The sequence below is a fragment of the Lactuca sativa genome, chromosome 7 (genome assembly GCF_002870075.4).
Source record: "Lactuca sativa cultivar Salinas chromosome 7, Lsat_Salinas_v11, whole genome shotgun sequence".
NCBI lineage: Eukaryota > Viridiplantae > Streptophyta > Magnoliopsida > Asterales > Asteraceae > Lactuca > Lactuca sativa.
Window position 1 is genome coordinate 106782091 of NC_056629.2, and position 20806 is coordinate 106802896.

General features: G+C 33.6%; 3 protein-coding genes across 4 annotated transcripts; all 3 read right to left on the reverse strand.

Moving 5' to 3' along the window:
- Positions 1-1297: 1297 nt before the first annotated feature.
- LOC111895112 (eukaryotic translation initiation factor 3 subunit A) lies at positions 1298-6873 on the reverse strand. Of its 2 annotated transcripts, none has more exons than XM_052765246.1 (14): positions 6737-6873; positions 5928-5996; positions 5290-5771; positions 4995-5210; positions 4205-4573; positions 4086-4115; positions 3768-3995; positions 3515-3676; positions 3218-3439; positions 2936-3142; positions 2639-2845; positions 2474-2554; positions 2194-2395; positions 1298-1992 (listed from the first exon to the last, which is right to left on the reverse strand). In XM_052765246.1, exons 2-14 carry the CDS (start codon positions 5971-5973, stop codon positions 1520-1522), a joined length of 2925 nt encoding a protein of 974 aa, XP_052621206.1. In that variant the 5' UTR covers positions 5974-5996; positions 6737-6873; the 3' UTR covers positions 1298-1519. The 2 variants fall into 2 exon arrangements, with proteins under 2 accessions (XP_052621206.1, XP_052621207.1); XM_052765247.1 differs by having other exon boundaries at positions 5928-5999; positions 6737-6858.
- A 5982-nt stretch (positions 6874-12855) lies between these two features.
- On the reverse strand, positions 12856-13990 carry LOC111895113 (uncharacterized). Its single transcript, XM_052765759.1, has 4 exons — positions 13585-13990; positions 13332-13507; positions 13214-13220; positions 12856-12965 (listed from the first exon to the last, which is right to left on the reverse strand). Exons 1-4 carry the CDS (start codon positions 13988-13990, stop codon positions 12856-12858), a joined length of 699 nt encoding a protein of 232 aa, XP_052621719.1.
- Positions 13991-14208: 218 nt separating this feature from the next.
- On the reverse strand, positions 14209-15222 carry LOC128127302 (uncharacterized). The gene has a single exon (XM_052765760.1). The coding sequence runs from the start codon at positions 15220-15222 to the stop codon at positions 14209-14211; it is 1014 nt and encodes a 337-aa protein (XP_052621720.1).
- Positions 15223-20806: the final 5584 nt, after the last annotated feature.

The window sequence follows — 20806 nt, forward strand, 5'->3', positions numbered from 1 at the left end:
TTTTTCAAGAGAAAAATATTAGTATATAGAAGGGGAATTAAAGGTTTTTTGTACAAAATCAAAATATAAAAAGGTTTTATTATACAACAAAAATATAACATAATGGTTTTTCGTTCATCAGAAAATAATATATTCGGTTTTTCTAATGCCATAAATGTAAGGTAACCGGCTTTCAAATGTTTTCCGGTTACCAAGCATTATTTGAAGCATTGATCAACTTATAAAATGATTTTATCATGCACAAATATAACATAACGGTTTATTCAAATATCAGAGGATAAAATGTTAAGTTTTTTTAGAATTTTCCCTATAATATTCAATCTAATTTCAAATTGTAGCATTTTTAACGATAGTTTTTTTCTCAATAAATGGTCATTGTCAAAATAAATAGGCGATTATGCTATACTTAGGGATGAGCATATGGACCGGGGAACCAGCCGGAACCCGATGGAACCGGCACCGGAACCGGTCAGGCCGGGACTGGGAAGTTATTTTTGTGGATTTTAGGAACCGGGAATCGGTAGGAATCGGAACCGATATAACCGGTAAAAACCGGAACCGTATGATGCTATTTTTCGAGGACCGGTTCCAACATTTGAAGACACGACAAGAACCAGTAGAATCGCCGGGCCGGTTCGGTTCTTGATTTTGGCCGAAGCCGGTTCCCGATTCCGGTCCGGTTCCGGCCGATTCGGTCCTTTTCCTCATCCCTAGCTACACTTGTGAAAAATTCTAATGCCACCTCTACCCATGTGATTTATTGAAAAGACAAACTATAAACATTTCCAAAAGTTATCATCTATCATTTTTTGAAACCCTAGGGACAATCATAAAACATATCTAAAAGTTATCATCACCTTGCCATTTTTTGAAAACCTAGGGGCAATTATAAAACATTTCTAAAAGTTATCATCACCTTGCCATTTTTAGAAAAACACAGCATTATTTGCACAGAACTTTTTAAAACTTCTGGCTTTTAACGATTGACTTCGTCCGCTTTAAATAAAAAATCTCACTTTTAACACTACAAACTTTTAGTGTTTATTTTTAACACTAAAAGCTTTTAGTGTTTAGTTTAAACAAAATTTTCTAAATCTAAAAGCTATTTCTTATGGTTTTGACAATCGAATCTAAAGCCGGCTATGAAATTTTGCCTATATCTAAAAGAGAAATTAAATTGATTCCTACTTTTTATGCCTACAAATGTTCCTACCCAATAAAATTATGACAAATGTCATCATTTCATATTTTTTTAACTAACTCATTAAGGCTATATTACAAAATATTAGCAAAGATGTAAACAAAGAGCACACACAACTTTTTAATAAAAAAGTGAGAATTGTGCAAGATCCAAATCAAAAATAATACTGTCATCAAAACATCGCATCAAAAAGTTAAGGCAAATAAAAACGATCTTAACATTATGAGTCTACCAAATCCCCTGATCATTTTGAAAACAAAATGCACAAACACACAACCACTTGCTCTCCCATAATTATAAAAGAATATCACCCTAGTCTCACCGCGAAAACCTGGATGAAGACCAACTTTTTCCACCAGCACCACCACTTGCTCCGCCAGCACTACCACTACCAAACGAAGACGGACGCCACTTGTCGCCCGGTGGAGCCGCTCCACGCTCCTCAGGTTTCCCACTCCCCCACCTATCAGAGGGTGGCTGTGCCGGTGGCGGTGCTGCCGTCTCTGCCGGCGCACCTCTACGGTGCCTTGGTACATATTTCCCACCACCAGATCCTGCAGCAGAAGCGGCGGCGGCAGCTGGTGCGGCCGCAGCCGCAGCCGCGGGTGCGGGAGTGGGGGCAGGAAGCTCAGACGGCCTGGTCGGGCCATCGAGCGGTGTTCCACGTAAGATAGCTTCCTTCCTAAGCCTCTCTCTTTCTTCAAGTTCTTGTTCTCTTTTCCTCTGCCTTTCAGCTATTTCATCCAACTTAGCCCTCCGTTCAGCCTCCTCTTTCTTCCGCCTTTCAGCCTCTGTTAATCCCAAACAAACAAAGTAAAAAATAGATATTGATTTTTTCAGCTTTCTATTTTATTGCAATTTCAGTCTTTTATTGATGTTGACAATTTTTGCAAATTTGGTCCTTATTTGAGGTTCTTGTAACAAGTATGGTCATGTCCAAAGTAAAAGAGCATATAATTTACAAAAAGAAAAAGAAAAAGTAAAAAAGTAACCTTCACGTTTGCGGGCTTCTTCTTCCTCACGAAGCTTGTCGAGCCTTTCTTTTTCAGTCTTCAAATAAAACAGCATTTTCCTTTTTAGGTCCCTTTCCTCTTTTCGTGCCTTGAGGATTTGGCCAAGTCTTTCCTCTCTCTCAGCTCTCATTCTATCGTACTCTGCCTTTCTCCTGCTCACAACTTTTTCCTCAAGTTCCATCTGTTCACCACATACATGAATATTTCATTTTATAACAAAATATGACTTACATATTATAATAAAAAATACAATACAGACCTTATGTTCCATAACACGAGCAAGTCTATACTTCTCCTTCAAATCTCCTTCATGACGCTCTCTGCTCAGTTCAACCTCAAGCTGCATGCAAAAAATAAAATTAGTAAGTAAATTTAGGCATTTACGTCTTTTTTTTTTAGTTTATAAAGTAAGTAAGTAGGTTACCTGTTGTTCACGTTCATGGCGGATTTTCTCTTCAGCCAAACATCTTTGGAAAGCAGCTTCAATGAGAGGTGCAGCCTCTTCCCTTTTGGCTCTTTCAAAATGATCCATGGTCTTGATTAGTTTTTGCATCTTCTTTTCCATTTCCTGCCTCTCTCTAACTTGCTCCTGCATTGCCAACTCCATCAACGATTGCTTTGTCACCTTCTCCTGTAATGTCAACAGAAACAACCAACAATCATCACCATGAAAACAAAAAAAAAAGACCAGTCTTTCTTTTTTTTCTTTTACTTTACTTACCCCTTCAATGATGGGCTTCTTTCCTTTCTTTTTGATACGTTTCCCAACATCATTGAGCAATGCTTGTGCTTCTTCACGCTCTCGTTCCTCAATTTCTCTGAGGATGCGTTGGTGCTTCCTTTCTTCAAACTCGGTTGCAAGTCTTTTTTGTTCTGCTTCTTCAGTTTTCTTCTGTAGCTTTAATCTTTTTGTCTCCTCTTCTCGTTCCTTTGTGACAAAACTTTAGGGTTAGAAACACAGTGTGTGTGTGTAAGTTTAGAAAATGAATGAATTGATACCAACCATTTCAAGAAGGTGGCGTTCTTGTTCTTCCTTGCGTTTTTCAATGATGGATTTGCGAGCAAGAAGCTTTTTGTGCTCTTTATCAACAATATCTGCCAAGCTTGGAAGCATAGCACTCAATTTTGATGCTTTGGATTGAGAAGGATAGATCAGGGACCTTGATTTGTTCAGATTTATAGCCAAAACACTCAAGTGGTCTTGCAGAGTGTCAGATTCAAAACCCTTGAGAAAAAAACAAGAAAACAATATAAGTATAAACAAAAAGAGAATTAACAAAATTATGCAAATTAGACTCACCAAGTCACCAAATATGATGGCACCCTTCATGTGGTCAACTTTCATAGCAATGAAATTATGCTTGACAGCATCAACAGAGATCCTCTCTACAGCTGAGAAGTCAAAGAAAGGAACCATTTTTGATAAAGTCTCAACTTTCATTGTTTGGTACACTTGGGACACCTGATATGGAAATTCAAATTATTAGTCAGGCTTCAACCTATTTATTTGTCAAACAAGAAATTATTATTAATATTAATATTAAAAAAATTACCTGTTGTAGGAGTCTTAAGGTGGCTACTTTTTCCAAAGCAGGAATGTACTGAGAAAGCTGCACTTCTGGTACAGAAGAAGCTGAAGATATCTTTCCACCAAGTTTTGCAATCTTTGTCAACAAAGGCTGTACTTTTGATGCCAAATCCAAAGGCAGAAATTCATTTTCTAGAAGATGATACAGATCCTTCACTTCTTGAGTTACGTATGTCATCACACCTTTAGAAACCTGAAAAACAAAAACCATGTTACATACATTCAACTCTTAAAAAAAAAAAAAAAAAAAACTCTAGAATTGGTAAAATAAACTACATCTTACCAGATCTGCAAGAAGAGATGACCTGGAAAGCTGCAGGAAAATGAAGCAAAATTAATATTAATAAGATGAGATAAATAAACAAAAGTAGAAAAATTCAGTAGAAAGGTTTTGTATAATACCACTTCTCTTGTCTCAAGCTTTGCATCAATGTTGAAGCCAATAAGATTATACATTCTGAGATTGCGTTCTTTGTCATGCTCAAGTTCCAAATGAGAAGCGGTTTTCAGGTGATCATATGGAGGAGCTGAAAGTGCAGCAAGCAAAACTGATGATGCAATCAGCTGCAGATCCTTCTGATTCAGATTCTTATTGAAGCTCTTTTGAAGTTGAAAAAGCTTAAACCATGCATATGCATGGTATAGATGGCTTGATGAAATCCAAAAGATCTCAGTCAACTTTGCATAGTAAATAGCCATCAGGGACGATTTCGGCATTTTTTTAACCATGCTTGTTAGCCCATAAATATCTTCCACAGAACGAAAAGCTTCCTGAAGATACAATCATACAACTTATTAAATTTAAACTACATGATTCTTTACTGTTGATAATAATATGGGCAATGTACTTATCTTTTACTTTATTATTTTATATTATTCTTTTAACAATAATAGCAACATGCCAACATACTTAAATCTTTTACCAACAATAGCAACATACATATATTTCACTACCAATAAAGGCAATGTACTTTATTTGTTATTTATAAACTATTATGGGTAAAAGAGTAAAAGGATGTTGCTATTGTAGGGAAAAGTTTTAAATATGTTCCTAAAGTATTATTTATATTATATATGCAACAGGGTTGCTATTATGAATATAGAAATATATGGATAAAACTATAGAGTAGATACCCTATATTGGTAAAATACTATTTAATAAAGTATGTTCCCATATAAATAGCATACACACCTGCCAGAGTTCCAATTCGGTTGCAACTTTCAATTGCTCAAACCTTGTGTCCAGGTAAAAATGTAGACTTTCAGGGGCAGTTAGGTCAGGTCTGTCCCTCTGGTCTCTGTACTTGTTGAGGTTTGCAAGATGATTCCTAATAATCTCACAAAGCCTACGAAACTCTGTTGTTCTTTTGTATTGCTTGCAGAATTGGAAGGCACGATGAGCAGTATCCTACATACAAAAAAATAAAAATTAATATAAGTTAAGAATTTAAAAAGCAAGATTCACATTATTAAAAATCAAAACTTACAGCATAAAGAGCCATCAACTTGGAATTGTTTCGGAGAATTTCAAGAACTGTCCTATATGTCTCCCATAAGAACTTAAACCATGGAGTCACAAGCTCCCTATCTGAACGATCCTTTCCCTTTTCACCACTGACATAGCTTAACATTAGGTCTTCTGGTCTTTTATCGGCTTCAAGGTCATCAACATCGAGAGCTTCCTCTAAAGCTTGTGCCTGGCTACGTGCCAGCTCAGCCCTTTTGGTTGAAAGATCCATGAAGTGCTTAATCACTTCTTCCAAAGAATTAACATTAACTTGCTGGCAGATTATGCGGTATTGGATGAGGCCATCTTTGGCAAATCTACCCCTCCTCATATCAACACAAAGCTCGATGTACTTGAACATAATCTTTTCATGTGTTTTCTGCCATGCCCTGTACCTTTTTGATGTAATAAGATCATGAAGAGCTTGCAATGCATCTTGCTTCTGACCAACATTTATCAATTCTGCAATCACATTTTAGCAAAAGTCGGTTAGTCACCATATACGCATACATTCTCAGATGTAAGGAGACAAACTACAAAGCATCAAAAACATTAAAGAGAATGAAAATAAGTCAGAAATGTTAAAGAGTCAGATTAAATCAGCAAGTAGCTACTCACCTTCCGCTCGTTTCAATGCATTCTCTGGTTTAGCAAAAGTCGCCATGGTCAATCACAGTGGTCTTCAACCTGCTGGGATGCAAACCAAACAATTATTTGTAGGTGTTAAATCTGCTTAGGAATAACTTGAAGTTTTGCACAGATAGAAGCACAAAGACACTTATGCTGTAGACATTCGCTTTGTTCTCTATTAACACACTCATTCGAGCAAGATAACAAAGAAAATAGTGATAAATCAATGTTCCCACTTCTAAGCATTGAAATGCTGAAACTGAAAAGCATATTTCACCAACAGACACATTTCTAGTCCAAGCATAGCATCAAACATGAATACATGTTTTAAAGAATTCAGAATATGGATAAATCATATATTTTCAAACAATTGTCCCCTATGTTAATTGAGAACCCGTTAAGTATGTTCACAGCCACAGGCAACATCCAGCAAAAAACATTGCCCTTTAGGCATTTAGATCAAGCGCAAAGAATATACAAGTAGAAAATTAAAACATAAAAAATATATATATTGCACCTAATCTCTCGCCCTTACTCCTCCATCGAACAGTCAATCTAGCCACAAACCGAAAGGAAAAAACAAAACCCTAATGTAACGCCAGCAGTTAGAGTAAAGAAATTAAATCATCAAATTGCTAACAAGAGATACACAAATAAATCAGTTGTCGATCTATGAATCTTATGCTGCACGTAATCTGTCGATAGATCTTGAACTAAACAAACAAAAACACATAAGAACAGAATAACGACCCTTGAAACAAATTGATGAAACGATGAATAACATACTGAGGCAATACCTTTATCGATTAGCGGAAAGTGTGTTTCCTCGGCTGTGCCTGTATTCCAGATATGTGCTGAAGCAAAAGAAGGAGAGTAGGGTTTCAAAGTTTTGGCGAGCTTTTATTTTATCAAAATGCGTGACTGGGGCCAACGCAGAAGGGGGTAGAAATTCATCGGCCTCAAAAGTGAAAAAGCCCACGAACACCTTTATTGGGCTTTACAAAGCTACAATATTGCAAACTTGATGGGCTTCAAATATCATCCAAACTTAAAAGGCATTTTCAATGTTACTACGAATAAGGGTTTTTTCTATGGCTAGTTAGGTTATAATATGTGTACAGCATGGTTCTGTAATGTAAAACAATATAACGATTACAAACATCGTAATCATTAATCATAAATTTGTAAACAGTTAAAAACTAAATTTACAAATAGTTAAGAAGGTACATCAATAGAATTGAAAATGAAAAACATGAAGTTAGTATATCGCACAAATAGTCCATGTCAAAAATATTACATGAATGGTCAGTTTACCAATTATATCCTTCCTAAATTCATAAAGAATAAAAAAGTAGGTTGCTATTAACTTGCATATTAATCAAAAGTAACAGTAAGGTTGAGTTATACCTCTAACCTCATAAAAAATGGTGTCACCTCGTGTCATGTCAACACCATTCCCCATCACTTACCTTAGAAAATTCTCACCACTCCACCATTCATTAAAGTTTTAATTTTTTAATTAAAAAAAAATGTTACCACCACCACTTTTCATAACACAACCTAAGCATAACACGTTGTAACGTAAAGGGGGGTGGGGGGGGGGGGGGGGGGGGGTCACTTGGGTTAAGTTTGTCCAATTCAGCATAACCCAAGCCACACAACAACATACATACTTTTAATATCATCATACTTTTAAAGTAGATTGTGATTTATTACGTATAAGTTCATCAGTCACAAGTAATGATCCAAGTTTTAAAATAATAACAAAAATGGTCCCGTTTACTGGAGTTTACAAAAATGGTCTCTGTTTTATAACGAATACTCTTTGTTTAATTTAAATTAATGGAAGCGTTTACCTAAGCATAATACATTGTAACATACATACATACTTTTAATATCATCATACTTTTAAAGTAGATTGTGATTTATTACATATAAGTTCATAGTCACACAACAACATACATATTTTTAATATCATCATACTTTTAAAGTAGATTGTGATTTATTACATATAAGTTCATCAGTCGCAAGTAATGGTCCAAGTTTTAAAATAATAACAAAAATGGTCCCGTTTACTGGAGTTTACAAAAATGGTCTCTGTTTTATAATGAATACTCTTTGTTTAATTGACATTAATGGTCCCGTTTACCTAAGCATAACACGCTATAACATAAAGGAGGGGTCACTTGGGTTAAGTTTATCCATTTCAGCATAACGTGTGGTGTGTTAGCACTACACCGCATGGCCTAAGTAATAAGATCATCCCCCCAAGCCACACGGCCACACAACAGCATACATACTTTTAATATCATCATACTTTTAAAGTAGATTGTGATTTATTACATATAAGTTCATCAGTCACAAGTAATGGTCCAAGTTTTAAAATAATAACAAAAATGGTACCGTTTACTGGAGTTTACAAAAATTGTCTCTGTTTTATAACGAATACTCTTTGTTTAATTTACATTAAAGGAAGATGCAGATAGTTTCGTTGGGAAATATTTCATATTTCAAATCACAAATGAAAAATACAGATCTGATCACAAGTGGTGAAGGTTTTGTGACTGAAGCTTTCTAGAAATCTAGATGGTAGGTACTAATGAATATTTTTTTGGTGAATAGTTGTCTTTTAAGAAGTTTGTCATCGAACAATCAATAACAATAATCATTACTATTAAGTATTAATATATATATATATATATATATATATATATATATATATATATATATATATATTATGTATAATGTTTATACATAATTTTAGTTTAAATTTAACACAAAAAATTCTTTATCAACGAGTTTGATTTAAAAAAAAACTTATATTTGATCCTATTTTTGAATAATTAAGATTTTAAGTTTATATGGTCTTATTAATCAAAACATTATCATCGGGTAAAGTACTTGATGTTATTATATGGGTCCGTTTATCAATTAAAATAAACTAAAAAAATAATTCCAGTAAAGTTTGTTACTAAGGTTTTATATGTGGACAAAAATATATATAGTATATCTGTCAAAATGATAGATAAGCATGTTATATATCCATCTAGTTAATTACACTAAGGTTTTATATATCTACCCGATTCAAAATTATAGATATATATGTTTGGTTTCAAGAACTTCAAATGATACGTAACATTAAGATGGAATTTGTTTGAAAAAAGTATTTTGATTATAAAAATAATACCTCACATGGAAATTATTGTGACCCTTTTGTTTTTAATTACCCAGTTACCATTTTCTTTTTTCCTGTATTTGATTTTACATAACCATATATTCATGGTTCCAACAATGCCCTCCAACTTTGTTCCCCTACCATTTAAACCAAAACATTAAAATTCTCAAGAAAAAAAATATATAATTTTCCAACAAACATGATAATTGACCAAACTACCCCTTGCTCTCTTAAAATTCCAGATCCCACTCATATCCATTCAAAACTTCAAGCACGCATTAAAGAAAAATCATATGAAACATACATTCAAAACTTTATCACTATGTTTTTATTTCCCTCTAAATAATTAAAGTATCATTTCTTTTCAACATTATATTAGGACGTGAAATTATAAACAAAGTCGGATAGAAAGAAAGCAAAAGTATAATAAAAGGAAGAAAGCAAAAGTAGAATGCTATAATAAAATAATAAAAGAAACTACATTGCCATGTCTAATACATGATAAATGTACTATAATATAAACAACTTTGAAATTTTTATTTGAAATCAATAGGAAGCCTCTGTTTTGCCACGTCAAGGTCATTATTTATGGAGCCATGCTTCAACCTATATTGTACTATGGTTATAAGAGCTAGGATCCTTATGTATAAATGGACCTGCACAAAAAAAGAGCAACATATTTTAGGGATTATGATAAACCAATAAGTAAAGTATAAACAATATAAAAATGAGAAATGAGAAAAATATGTGCATGTCTGATATAAAACTAGGGATGTCAACGGGACCAAACGGGAGCGGAAATATTTGTCACTGCCCCCGAAATCAGTTGTTGCCCTCACCCCCGGTCCCGCCCCGGATCCCCCTTTTACATAGCCCCCGGTTACCTCCATCGCCCCCGGTCCCGCCCCCGTTCCCCCGGTTCCCTCGGCTTAAATCACAGAACTGTGAAAGAATCAAACCCAATACATAAACAATAAATCTGAAACAAGAACTGTAATATAAAAGAACTCTTATGAAGCCAATATACTCACATATGACACCCAAAACATAAACAATGAAAGTAGTCGACTCGTCTCACAGTGAAGTGAACAAAGGAAACGGGAAAGTGAATTGGAAACGGGAAATTGAAAGTTGAAACCTAACCTAAACATAAAATTAAAAATATATTTTGTATATATATTATATATTAAATATATATTTTTTACATAAATATACAACCGGGGCCCCCGCAGGAGTACGGGATGGAAACACCGATTCCTGACCCCGGTCCCGAAAAAGAACGGGGCCTAATTCAGCCCCCGACCCGCTCTCGCTCTTGTTTTTTTTTTTTAAATTTAGTCACGTACGGTATCGGGGTCCCACGGGAGTTTTTGATATCCCTATGTAAAACATAAAGTTATATTTGTCACTGCAGGAATCAATAAGCCCATGATCCTTCTCCTTGTTTTGTAACTGAAAAGCAAATAAACATGAGATACTTATCAAAGATGGCAAAAGTCTAGACATATCCACATAAAAAAAACAATTATATTTAAACTATAATTAGAATCATAATCACCTGAATAGAAAACAAAATGAAAATCCACTTATACGATATCTAAATATTAATATAAACATAACTTCCAATAACACAATTTGTACAATGACACACACAAAAGCTCTCATGGGCATTTTATCAAACACTTACGATGCAATATGTAAGGGAGAAAATAAAAAACATATTTGGGTCTAATATAGCATTAAACACACACGATTGTTTTTTTGGGTTAAATATAGCATCAAACACACACAACTATACATATAATTTTTTTAACATCTTTTATATGAAATAATGGAATCGTTTATATGAAATAAAGAAATTGTTTCTACCGATAGAAATCAAAACATATAAAATCAAGAAATCAAAATAATCGGTTGTAGATGAAGATACTAAAAAAAAGTCAATAAGTAGGAGGTGGAGTTGCAATTGACATTAAGAAACTAAAATCGTCCTTTATTCTTGGGATTTTCGTAATCATCTTACAAATTTTCGCTAATTTGTCGCCCATCAGTTGGAAACAATAAAAAATATGAGCAGAATTTTGATTGCTAAATAGGAAGTCGCATAATCAATTTCAAATTTTAATAGAATTTAATAGGGGCGGGAAGAGAAAATAAGGGTTTACAAAAACACGCCACGTACCAAAATTGAGGTTTAGAAGAAAGCCATGTGACACTAGTGGGATTATTTTATTAGAAGAGGTATATATATATATATATATATATATATATATATATATATATATATATATATATATATATATATATTAGTTTATAACCCGTGGAAACCACAGTTATAAAATTAATTAAACTTTCATAATAAAAATATATAATTATTAATCAATTGTTTTAAATAAATGATTTTAAATAAATTATTAATTAAGAGATATATCAAATTTTTAAAGTTATTATAACTTCAAATTTAACATATAATTAGAAAATATAAATTTGAATTTTGAAATGGTTGCCTAATATATTTACATGACACATGGCATAATATTAATGAGAACTTGTATTAGAGTGACACTTATCACAATGAGATTAAAACTATTCATTTATTAGAATATATATATATATATATATATATATGTGTGTGTGTGTGTGTGTGTGTGTGTTTAGGTTATTCTATTCTGACCAATTGTTGTGTGGATATCGTATGTTATGAGAATGATAAAGAAAATATGTTGTTTGATAATATAAATATGTTCAATCTTACATAACTATTGTTATTAACACACGTACTCACTAATTAAATCGTCTATAAGGTTATTATACACTTATTATTATTATTATTATTATTATTATTATTATTATTATTATTATTATTATTATTATTATTATTATTATTATTTCTATCAAAATGTTTGTCAAAATGTTTATTGGGTCGTATTCTTTTAGAATGAAAATGAGTGAAAAATGATGTGTGAGAACAAAAATAAATAATAATTAGCGAAAATGCATGAAAATGACGATATTTTTGTAAGGTTGAACGTATTTGCACTGCTAAACAGCCTATTCTCTTAGTAATTCTCATATCATACGATATCTGTACAATAATTACTTAAAATACTTGAACCTAACTCTCTCTCTCTCTCTCTCTCTCTCTCTTTATATATATATATATATATATATATATATATATCATAAGTTTTATTATTTCTAAAAATAGATTGAATATAATAATATTAATTTATCAAGACGTCCAAACCATTAATCTTATTGTACAAGTAACCATCAATAAAATAATATTACTTATAAAGTTGTACAAAACATGATGAATGAAGTACAATAAAATCAATGCATGTATATCCATTTATGTCATAGGGGTTTTGACCCAGCCATCCCCTATCTCTTCCATGCAATGTTTTAAAAACCAGTTTTTTAGTTGAACCGGTCTCGTGACCGGTTTCCGGTTCAACCGGTTTTCTATTTTTTTTTTATGTTTTTTATTTTTTTCCTGCACACACACACACACACACACACACACACACATATATATATATATATATAACCAATAATTTAACATCCACGCGTTCAAACAATAAAAATGCATATGACAAAAAATTGTATATCCATCCAAACACATTAATAAACACATTCTCATAAGTTTTATATCAATCCAAATACATCCAAAAAACATAAAAATAATAACTAAAAAAATATAGTTTTAGCTGAAAAGTAACGCATCAAGATTAAATCAAATCATGGATCTTGAGACATTGGAGTGTTATATGCATCAATCTCACGATCGCTTAATAAATGAAATTCACTATCAGCTTCATCATTATTAAAAACAAGGCCAATTTCTTTTTCTACAATATAAAAGATCAATGTTAATGTCACAAAATAGATTAATAATAAACTAAATTTATAACACTAAATTAATATTTATGGTAAAAAAATGTCACCTTGTGTTTGAGAAACTGGTTCATGCTCTTCTTCGTCAGCATATTTTCTAAATCATCGTAATCAAGTTCTCCTTCCGGCTCTTTTTCAATCACCCAAAAATCCGTCTTATCAATACATTCATAGTCAATAGATCGTAAGACCTTTTATCAACCTTGAGTCTACAAAATCATTCACAAAAAAAAGTTGTAAAAATAAAATGACATTATTATTAATTAAATATTTTATTATAATATAATGTATCTATTTTTTAAACGCAAGTTGTAGTGCACAAATAGAAGATCATTTAGTCTTTGATGTTCCAACCTATTCCTCTTTTTTGTGTGAATCCTTTCAAAGACACTCCAATTTCGTTCACAACCGGAAGACGATGCGGTTTGACTTAGTATTCTAATAGCAAACTTTTGTAATATTAGAGTATCTTCGCCAAATAACTTCCACCACTCATCTACAAATAAAATGGTAAGAAAAAAATATATTTTACAATAATATAGTTAATAATAGTATACAAAATTTAAATGTTACCTGGACGTGTACTAGTACGAGAAGCAATGGCACTATATCTACCAAAAGTACCTTCACTGTCACGAAACTTGCCAAGAGATAGTGTAAGATCTAAAATGCTTGTACCGGAAAAATTATTCTCAACCATATCAAGAACACCTTGAAACACCTCTCTCTTAGAACAAACATTCTCATGATTATACTGAAAAACTGGATTTAACCAATACGCTGCATAATGAATACTTTTTCTTAGCATTTTATCCCAACGACGATCAATTATGTCAGTATAAGGCTTGTATAATTCTTTCTTCTTCTTAAATAATTCCTTTACCCCTCTTCTTGCCCGATACATTCCCTCATAAACATAACCCAATGCAGGTTTTTCATCTGAATCACATAACCGCAAAAGCCTTAACAAAGGAGTCATCACTTTATCAAACAAATTTTCCAAAAGTTTTTATTCAAGACAATATCTTTACATTCAGCCGCATTTCTCAATTTCAACATCTTCTTAAAGTCGTTAGATATGACCATTGCTTGTAAATCGGCTTTATGGTCATACAAACTTTTCAATGCAATAAACGCAGTACCAAAACGGGTAGCACCTAGACGGATGATTTATGTCCAACCATCTCTTTTTCTTAATCAATTCAAGGGCCACTTATGATTGTAAATAAAAACAGTAACCCTGGATGCAAGAGTGACCAAACTTTTTACATTGTGTAATTCCGAAACATCCTTTAATATAAGATTAAGAGAATGTGATTCACATGGAGACCAAGTAATAGAAGGATATCTTTCACATAGGTTACTACCAGCAAGTTTGTAATTGGCAGCATTATCAGTAACAATTTGAACCACATTCTTGTGTCCTACCATTTCAACAATCTCAACAAACAAATTACACAAATTTGAAGCATTACTCTCTATATCAGATGCATCAACAGATTTAAGAAATGATATTCCTTTCGGACAATAAACCAAAAAATCAATCAAATGGCGTTGCCTAGTATCCCTCCACCCATCACTCATGATTGTGCAACCACTTTCAATCCATTGACTTCTATATGAATCAATTAACATTGTAACAGGCTTCTTTGCATCTGACAATAAATTGACCCTCAAAGCATGATAATTAGGTGCTTTGTACCCATGACCAATACCCGCTATTTTATCTACCATATGTTGAAAATAAGGAGAGTTACAAGCATTCATAGGTACACATGCATCATAGAACCACATCGCAATTGCTAAATCGACATCATGTATTTTTTGCTTAGTTTGCATGGTAGATTTAATAGTGGGTTGAGAAGGATCATTTATACCTTTTATGAAGAAAAGATGAAAACTTGATGTACCTTTCCGTTTTCCTTCTTTATTAGGTCGTGCTTTGACATTTCGATTTTGTGTTTCTTTCGTTTCTTCATCGTCATCCGAGATAGTAACAGTGTTTATGCCATCACCACTAGCTTTACGTTTTTCCCTTTGTGTCGTTTCTTTCAAAAGACCTTGCATTAAGAAACGGACTTCTGGAGATACTTTAGTACAAGGTGATATGTCACCAATAACACCGACAAGATGTTTCTTAGCTCTGCTTATGCCACCACCACGCCAAATTTTGACAAAAATTACATATGTAACTCTTGTTTCCTTTATCATCCTTAGCTAGAGTTATATGTTCCCATGCTTTATCCGTCTTCGTTCTTACATTTGATTGAACGAAAGGTTGTGATTGAGATTGTGTTTCCATTGGTTGTTTGTCTCTAGAATCCATATTGAACTGTATTATAAAACCATAAACAATTTCAAAATCAGAATAATAAACATAAATTAAAATTTAATAAGCTTAAACAGTGGGTAATCGTTCATAAGTCATAACCAAAATTAATAAACTTAAACAGTGGGTAATCATTCATAACCAAAATTAATTAGAATAATGTATGGTGAAAGCAAAGAGGATAGGAATTATGTATTGATTTTTTTCAGTTGACTTAATTAAAGTCATGTATAATGTATGAACTATGGATCGTAGGTTCATGTATTAAAATTGAATCAAAATTGAACTAAAAAAACATATATTGTGCTCAATTCTTACCTGTAGTTGGTTGCAGCTTTCGACAATGAATGTTATATTAAAAAAAAGCAACGTGATTATGAAAGATTAAATATTGAACTATTGATTACGTCGACCATGGAGATGACGACAGACAAGAACTTGACCTACTGTGAGTAACATTCAATCTAAATTGGCTATATTTGCTGCAACTTGTGAAGCCCACATTCCATATTTTAGCCCAAAAATGTTTACCCACCGGTTTAAACGGTATTTAGCCGATTCATTACAACCGGTTCAACCGAAAAATAACAATAACCGGCCGGTTCATACCGGCATGAAATTTAACATAAAACTGGTCCTAATTAAACCGAACACTACACCGGTTCCCGGTTCGACCGGTTAAACCGGCCGGTTCGAACCGGTTTTTAAAACCTTGCATCCATGTTTATTGGGCATTTAGTTACAATGTTCACTTTTGAATTCCAACTTCCATAATCTTGGCCTATCTTTATAATTTTGCATATTTCTCTCCACCAGCCTTACTGTAACACCCAGAATTTTGAGGAGCAATTGTGGGGAGTAAATCCCCTTTTGTGGGTTGGACACGACGTGTTGGAGGAACCAACATGGCGTGTATAGATTTGAAGAAACGCGAAGTTTAATGGACCAACATGGTGTGTTGGGGTGTCTTAACACAACGTGTTGGCAGCTGGGAAGGAAACCCTAATTTTTAGGGTGTTGCACCCTATTTAAAGGCGTTATGTCCTCATGGTTGGCCTCCTTACCAACCTCCATTGTTGCTAAAACTCTAAAATTGTTCCCTAAATCTCTTGGTGGTGTTCTTGAGCTAGTAAGAAGCTTTTAATGCTCATTTTTGGCCTTTGTGAAGGAAGAGGAGATCTTAAAGTTGTATTGCTTGGTGGATTGGCTTTGGATCCAAAATCATCTCCTTTTAGGCAAGCTTTCTAAGGTATCAAGTTTGCACCTTGACTTATAGATGTTTAGATCTTCTTATATTGTGCTTTGTTATGCTTTTGGTCCCTTTTTGGGTTGATGAGAGATTGAAGTCGTTTTAAGGGCTTATTATTCCATATATGAGTTTTTTTGGTCCCTTTGAGCATAAAGGTGCAAGCTTTATGAAATTTTGGTGTTATGAATGCATTAAGTCAATTATTAAGTCCCTTTTAAGCTTAAGAGCTTCATTTAGACATGCATGAACTTAATGTTTTCAACTTTACATGGTTTTCCAGCTCAAGGGAGCCACATCTATGTTTTAGGGTTATGTCTTCAAGGATTAAGTGCTTAATGGTTAAGACTTTGCACTATCAAGCCTTATGGTTAGGTTTTGGACCCTTTGTGGTAGTCCATATGGGTAAAGATGGAAACTTTACCCTTCCAAGTCTCATTTTGGTCTAGAGTTGGGCTTTGGAGCTCTAGGGATCGGAGAAAGTAACTTAATGTATTAAGTTGCTGGAATTCAGGCAAACACGATGTGTTTTCAAGTCAACACGGCGTGTTGACTGGGATTTTTCCATCGGTTTGGATGATGGAGAAACACAGTGTGCAGATAAGTCAACATGTTGTGTTTGGTCAACATGGACTGTTGACTTTAACTTTGACCAAAAGTTTGACCTAGGTTGACCATGGAATATTTTGGGCCTTGGTTTTGGGCCAAGTTATGAACAGTGTAAAAAAGTATTTTACCCTAATGTGGACTGTGACAACCCAAAAATTTCTATCTGGTAAAGCCAACCAATCCAATCAAATCTCAGACTTGTTTCTGCTATCTTTTAGCATTGTTAGGGGTCTGTTTGAGTGTTCTAAGCCTAGTACACTTAAGGATTGTGTGTTGGGGTGTATCGGATTAAGTTCATTGGGTTGCAATCGAGCCGAAAACTCCATCACAAGGAGTTTACGACCGCAAACTAGAGTTTACAGCCGTAAACTCTTCGTGGCCGTGAACTCTCATGATAAGTATAGATTTCCTTCATTTGTTCTTCATTTCCCACATCTTTCAATCAATAACACTCAAACTCTCTTAGGTATCATCAAGGGAATCCATCATTTCTCTTCAAAAATGTAAGTAATTCATCCATTTTGCTAGTTAATCTTCTTGATCGTATGAATCCTATGAATCACATCCTTGAATTCATCACTTTTCCTCCAAGATCTTCAAGTCTTCATCTTTTCACCAAGAACACCCACTTGTTCTTGGGCCGTAAACACCCTAAAGACCTCCAAAGTCTGAGTATCTCTTCCATCATCTAGTTATCCATAAGAAACACTTGATTCCTAGCCATGAAACAAGCAATTAGTGCATAATCCTCAAGAGTTTACGGCCGTAAACTCTCCTTTCGCCGTAAACTCAAGTGTGGTGGTGAACACATCTTGGTATGGCCGTAAAATCCCTTTCATACCATCACATGTTATTGTAACACTTCATTACAAGTGTTTCCTAGTCCCTAAGGTTGTTTCCTTGCATGTTAGTTGTTTTAAACACTAATTACATGCCTATATATGCCATTATATGTCATTTAAGACTCGTTTGTGTCTCAAGAATTCATTTGTGGAACTTTTCATCCTTACACGAATCTTCAATTGAATCACCCACATAAGGTGAGTTCATACCCCTATAATCAGTCTTTTAAATGTTTTAAATGCTTTTAAGGAGGGGGGGAACAAGTTGAACACAATGATAATTGTGTAAATGTTTATCTGTGATAACCATCACATTAAAGGGTTTTATTGTGCTTTTATAAGTGATCAAATCATTTCAAAAACTATTTTAAAGTTATGTTACTTTGTTGTCTATAAAACTCTATTTTTAAAGTACAATCATAACTCAGTAGATAATCGAGTCTTTTCTACAAATCAGAGACAATTCAAAACAAACATACTAGTAAACTATAATAGGTATAGTTTAGGGGTTCATAAAATACAATAACAAGAACATAAAGGAACATACGATAACAAGAATAGAAAGGAACATACAATAACAAGAACAGAAGGAACATATGATAACAAAAACATAAAGGAACATACACTAACAAGAACAGAAGGAACATACGATGACAAGAACAAAATAACAATAATGTGAAACCACTACTTCACGGCTTAGCAATATACTTGTTAGGTCGCGTTTTGTAACCAGAGTCTCCTAGAGGGAGAACGGACATTGTGTGTATAGATCTATATGGGAATGACAAGCCCGCATGTCACAACTGTAAATTTTGAGCCATGTAATCTATACATTCAAGTTAATGTGAATCAAAAACTTCAATCAAATACAACATGCTAGGAGTACAAATAGTCATCAAACAATTGGAGACCCTAGAAGTTCTTATTAAGTCTAATTTAGGCTAGAACTTCCTTATTGGATCCAAATGGGCCAATAAGCTTCCAATTAGACTATTATGGGCTTAGAACCCTAATTGGGCTCTAATTGGACCCACACTTATTTATTTTAACATTTTAGGTCATGTTGGGCCTAGAATTAAATAAATTAAAAGCCTTGATACATGAATAACCTAAACTAGTCCAATAAAAATATAAAAATCCTACTACATTCTTTTAGACTAAAAATATACCTAAGGCTAACTCTAATATTGGGCTTAGGAGCAAAAGGCCCAAATTTCTTTTTTTTCCCCTCCATGTTTCGGCCCAATACCCAAGCCCAAGAGGATTAGAAGATATTTGACTTAAGTGTGCCACCTCACTATTAACCAAAGGATTTCCATGCAAGAAAACCCATATCTCCATGCAACCATCACCTCAAATATCATTTCTTCTTCTCTCCTCTCTTGCTCTCGGCCAAGCATCATCACACACACCAAAATATCTCAACTTTCTCTCTAGAACACTCAAAGAACTCTCCTTCCCTCCCCTCTCCAAAAATCTCGAAATTTAGGGACTTTCCAAGAGGATTTTGCAAGTAAATCATCATCTAAGGTAAGATTATGCATAGATCTATGGTTTAAATTCTTTTGTTATCAAAATCTCTTCCTAATCCATGTAAAAACCGTGATCTTGCACTCTAGAAACCCCATAATCTCGAAAAGTTCATCAAGGAGTGCAAGGGCCAAAAATCACTTCATTTCTTCCAATTTTTCTTCAAGAACCGAAACTACCCACTCAAGGTGAGATTCATACCCCTATTTTCTGTTTTTAAGAGTTTTTGTGGGGGGGGAATACAAGTGAAAGTGTAGATCTATATGTATTTGTATGCCTTGTATGATTTCCATGCTTATATGTATGCTTATATGTGTTTTAATGTTGGATCTAGCCATTAAACCCCTCAAAACCGAGATATAACTCATGTTTTATGATATTAGCTTCAAATATGTTCCTACATAATAAGTGATACTAGATAAATAGCCAAGTGGTTAGCAACAATTTTCTTTAAGCTAAAAACACACATTTTGGGCCAAAAATGTGAAAAATACAAAATTAAGGGCCCAAATTGACATTTTACAGATTCTGATGGTTGGAATGTGCCAAAACAGTTTTCATAAGACTATTTCTGGAATTCTATTCAATTGGTGGATTAAAAACATAAATTTCAAGCCTATTGGGCTAAAAATGAAAATTTCGGCCCAATAAGGCCCATTATGCGAATTTTTCTGTTTTGGAGGGCCAAAACTATAACTTTCTGTAAAACAGTGGACTATAAGTGTTCCAAATCCTTTTCAAAGGTTTAAAATGCTTTTTAAATTTAAAAAGGACCAAAGTTGCAAAAATTTTCCATTTTGGGCCAAAATTGTCAAAATTGCGAAAAGATGGACTAAACCGAGAAAAACTGCATTTTCAGGGACTTAAACTGTTTTCTTTGAAAAATATGCTGGAAAATATTAATTTCAATAATTTTTGGTGTTAAAATGTCAAGAAAAATAGTTTAAGGACCAAACCGGGAAATATTTAAATAAAAGGGTTGAAAATGTAAATTTTACAAATAATGAGGGGCTGAAAACAGAAATATTTCAAGGATGATTCATTATGTACAATTTGATCAAATAACGATACCTCGACTACCAACGAGATACAACTCATTACAATACCAAAAGTCGTTGTTAAACGAATTGGCTCGGTCTCGAGCCAATGAAAATCCACAACTACTAACTCTTTGATACATACAAATAACGATTGGTAATACACATACATACGAGTGTGCACAGACGTCTACGCACCATC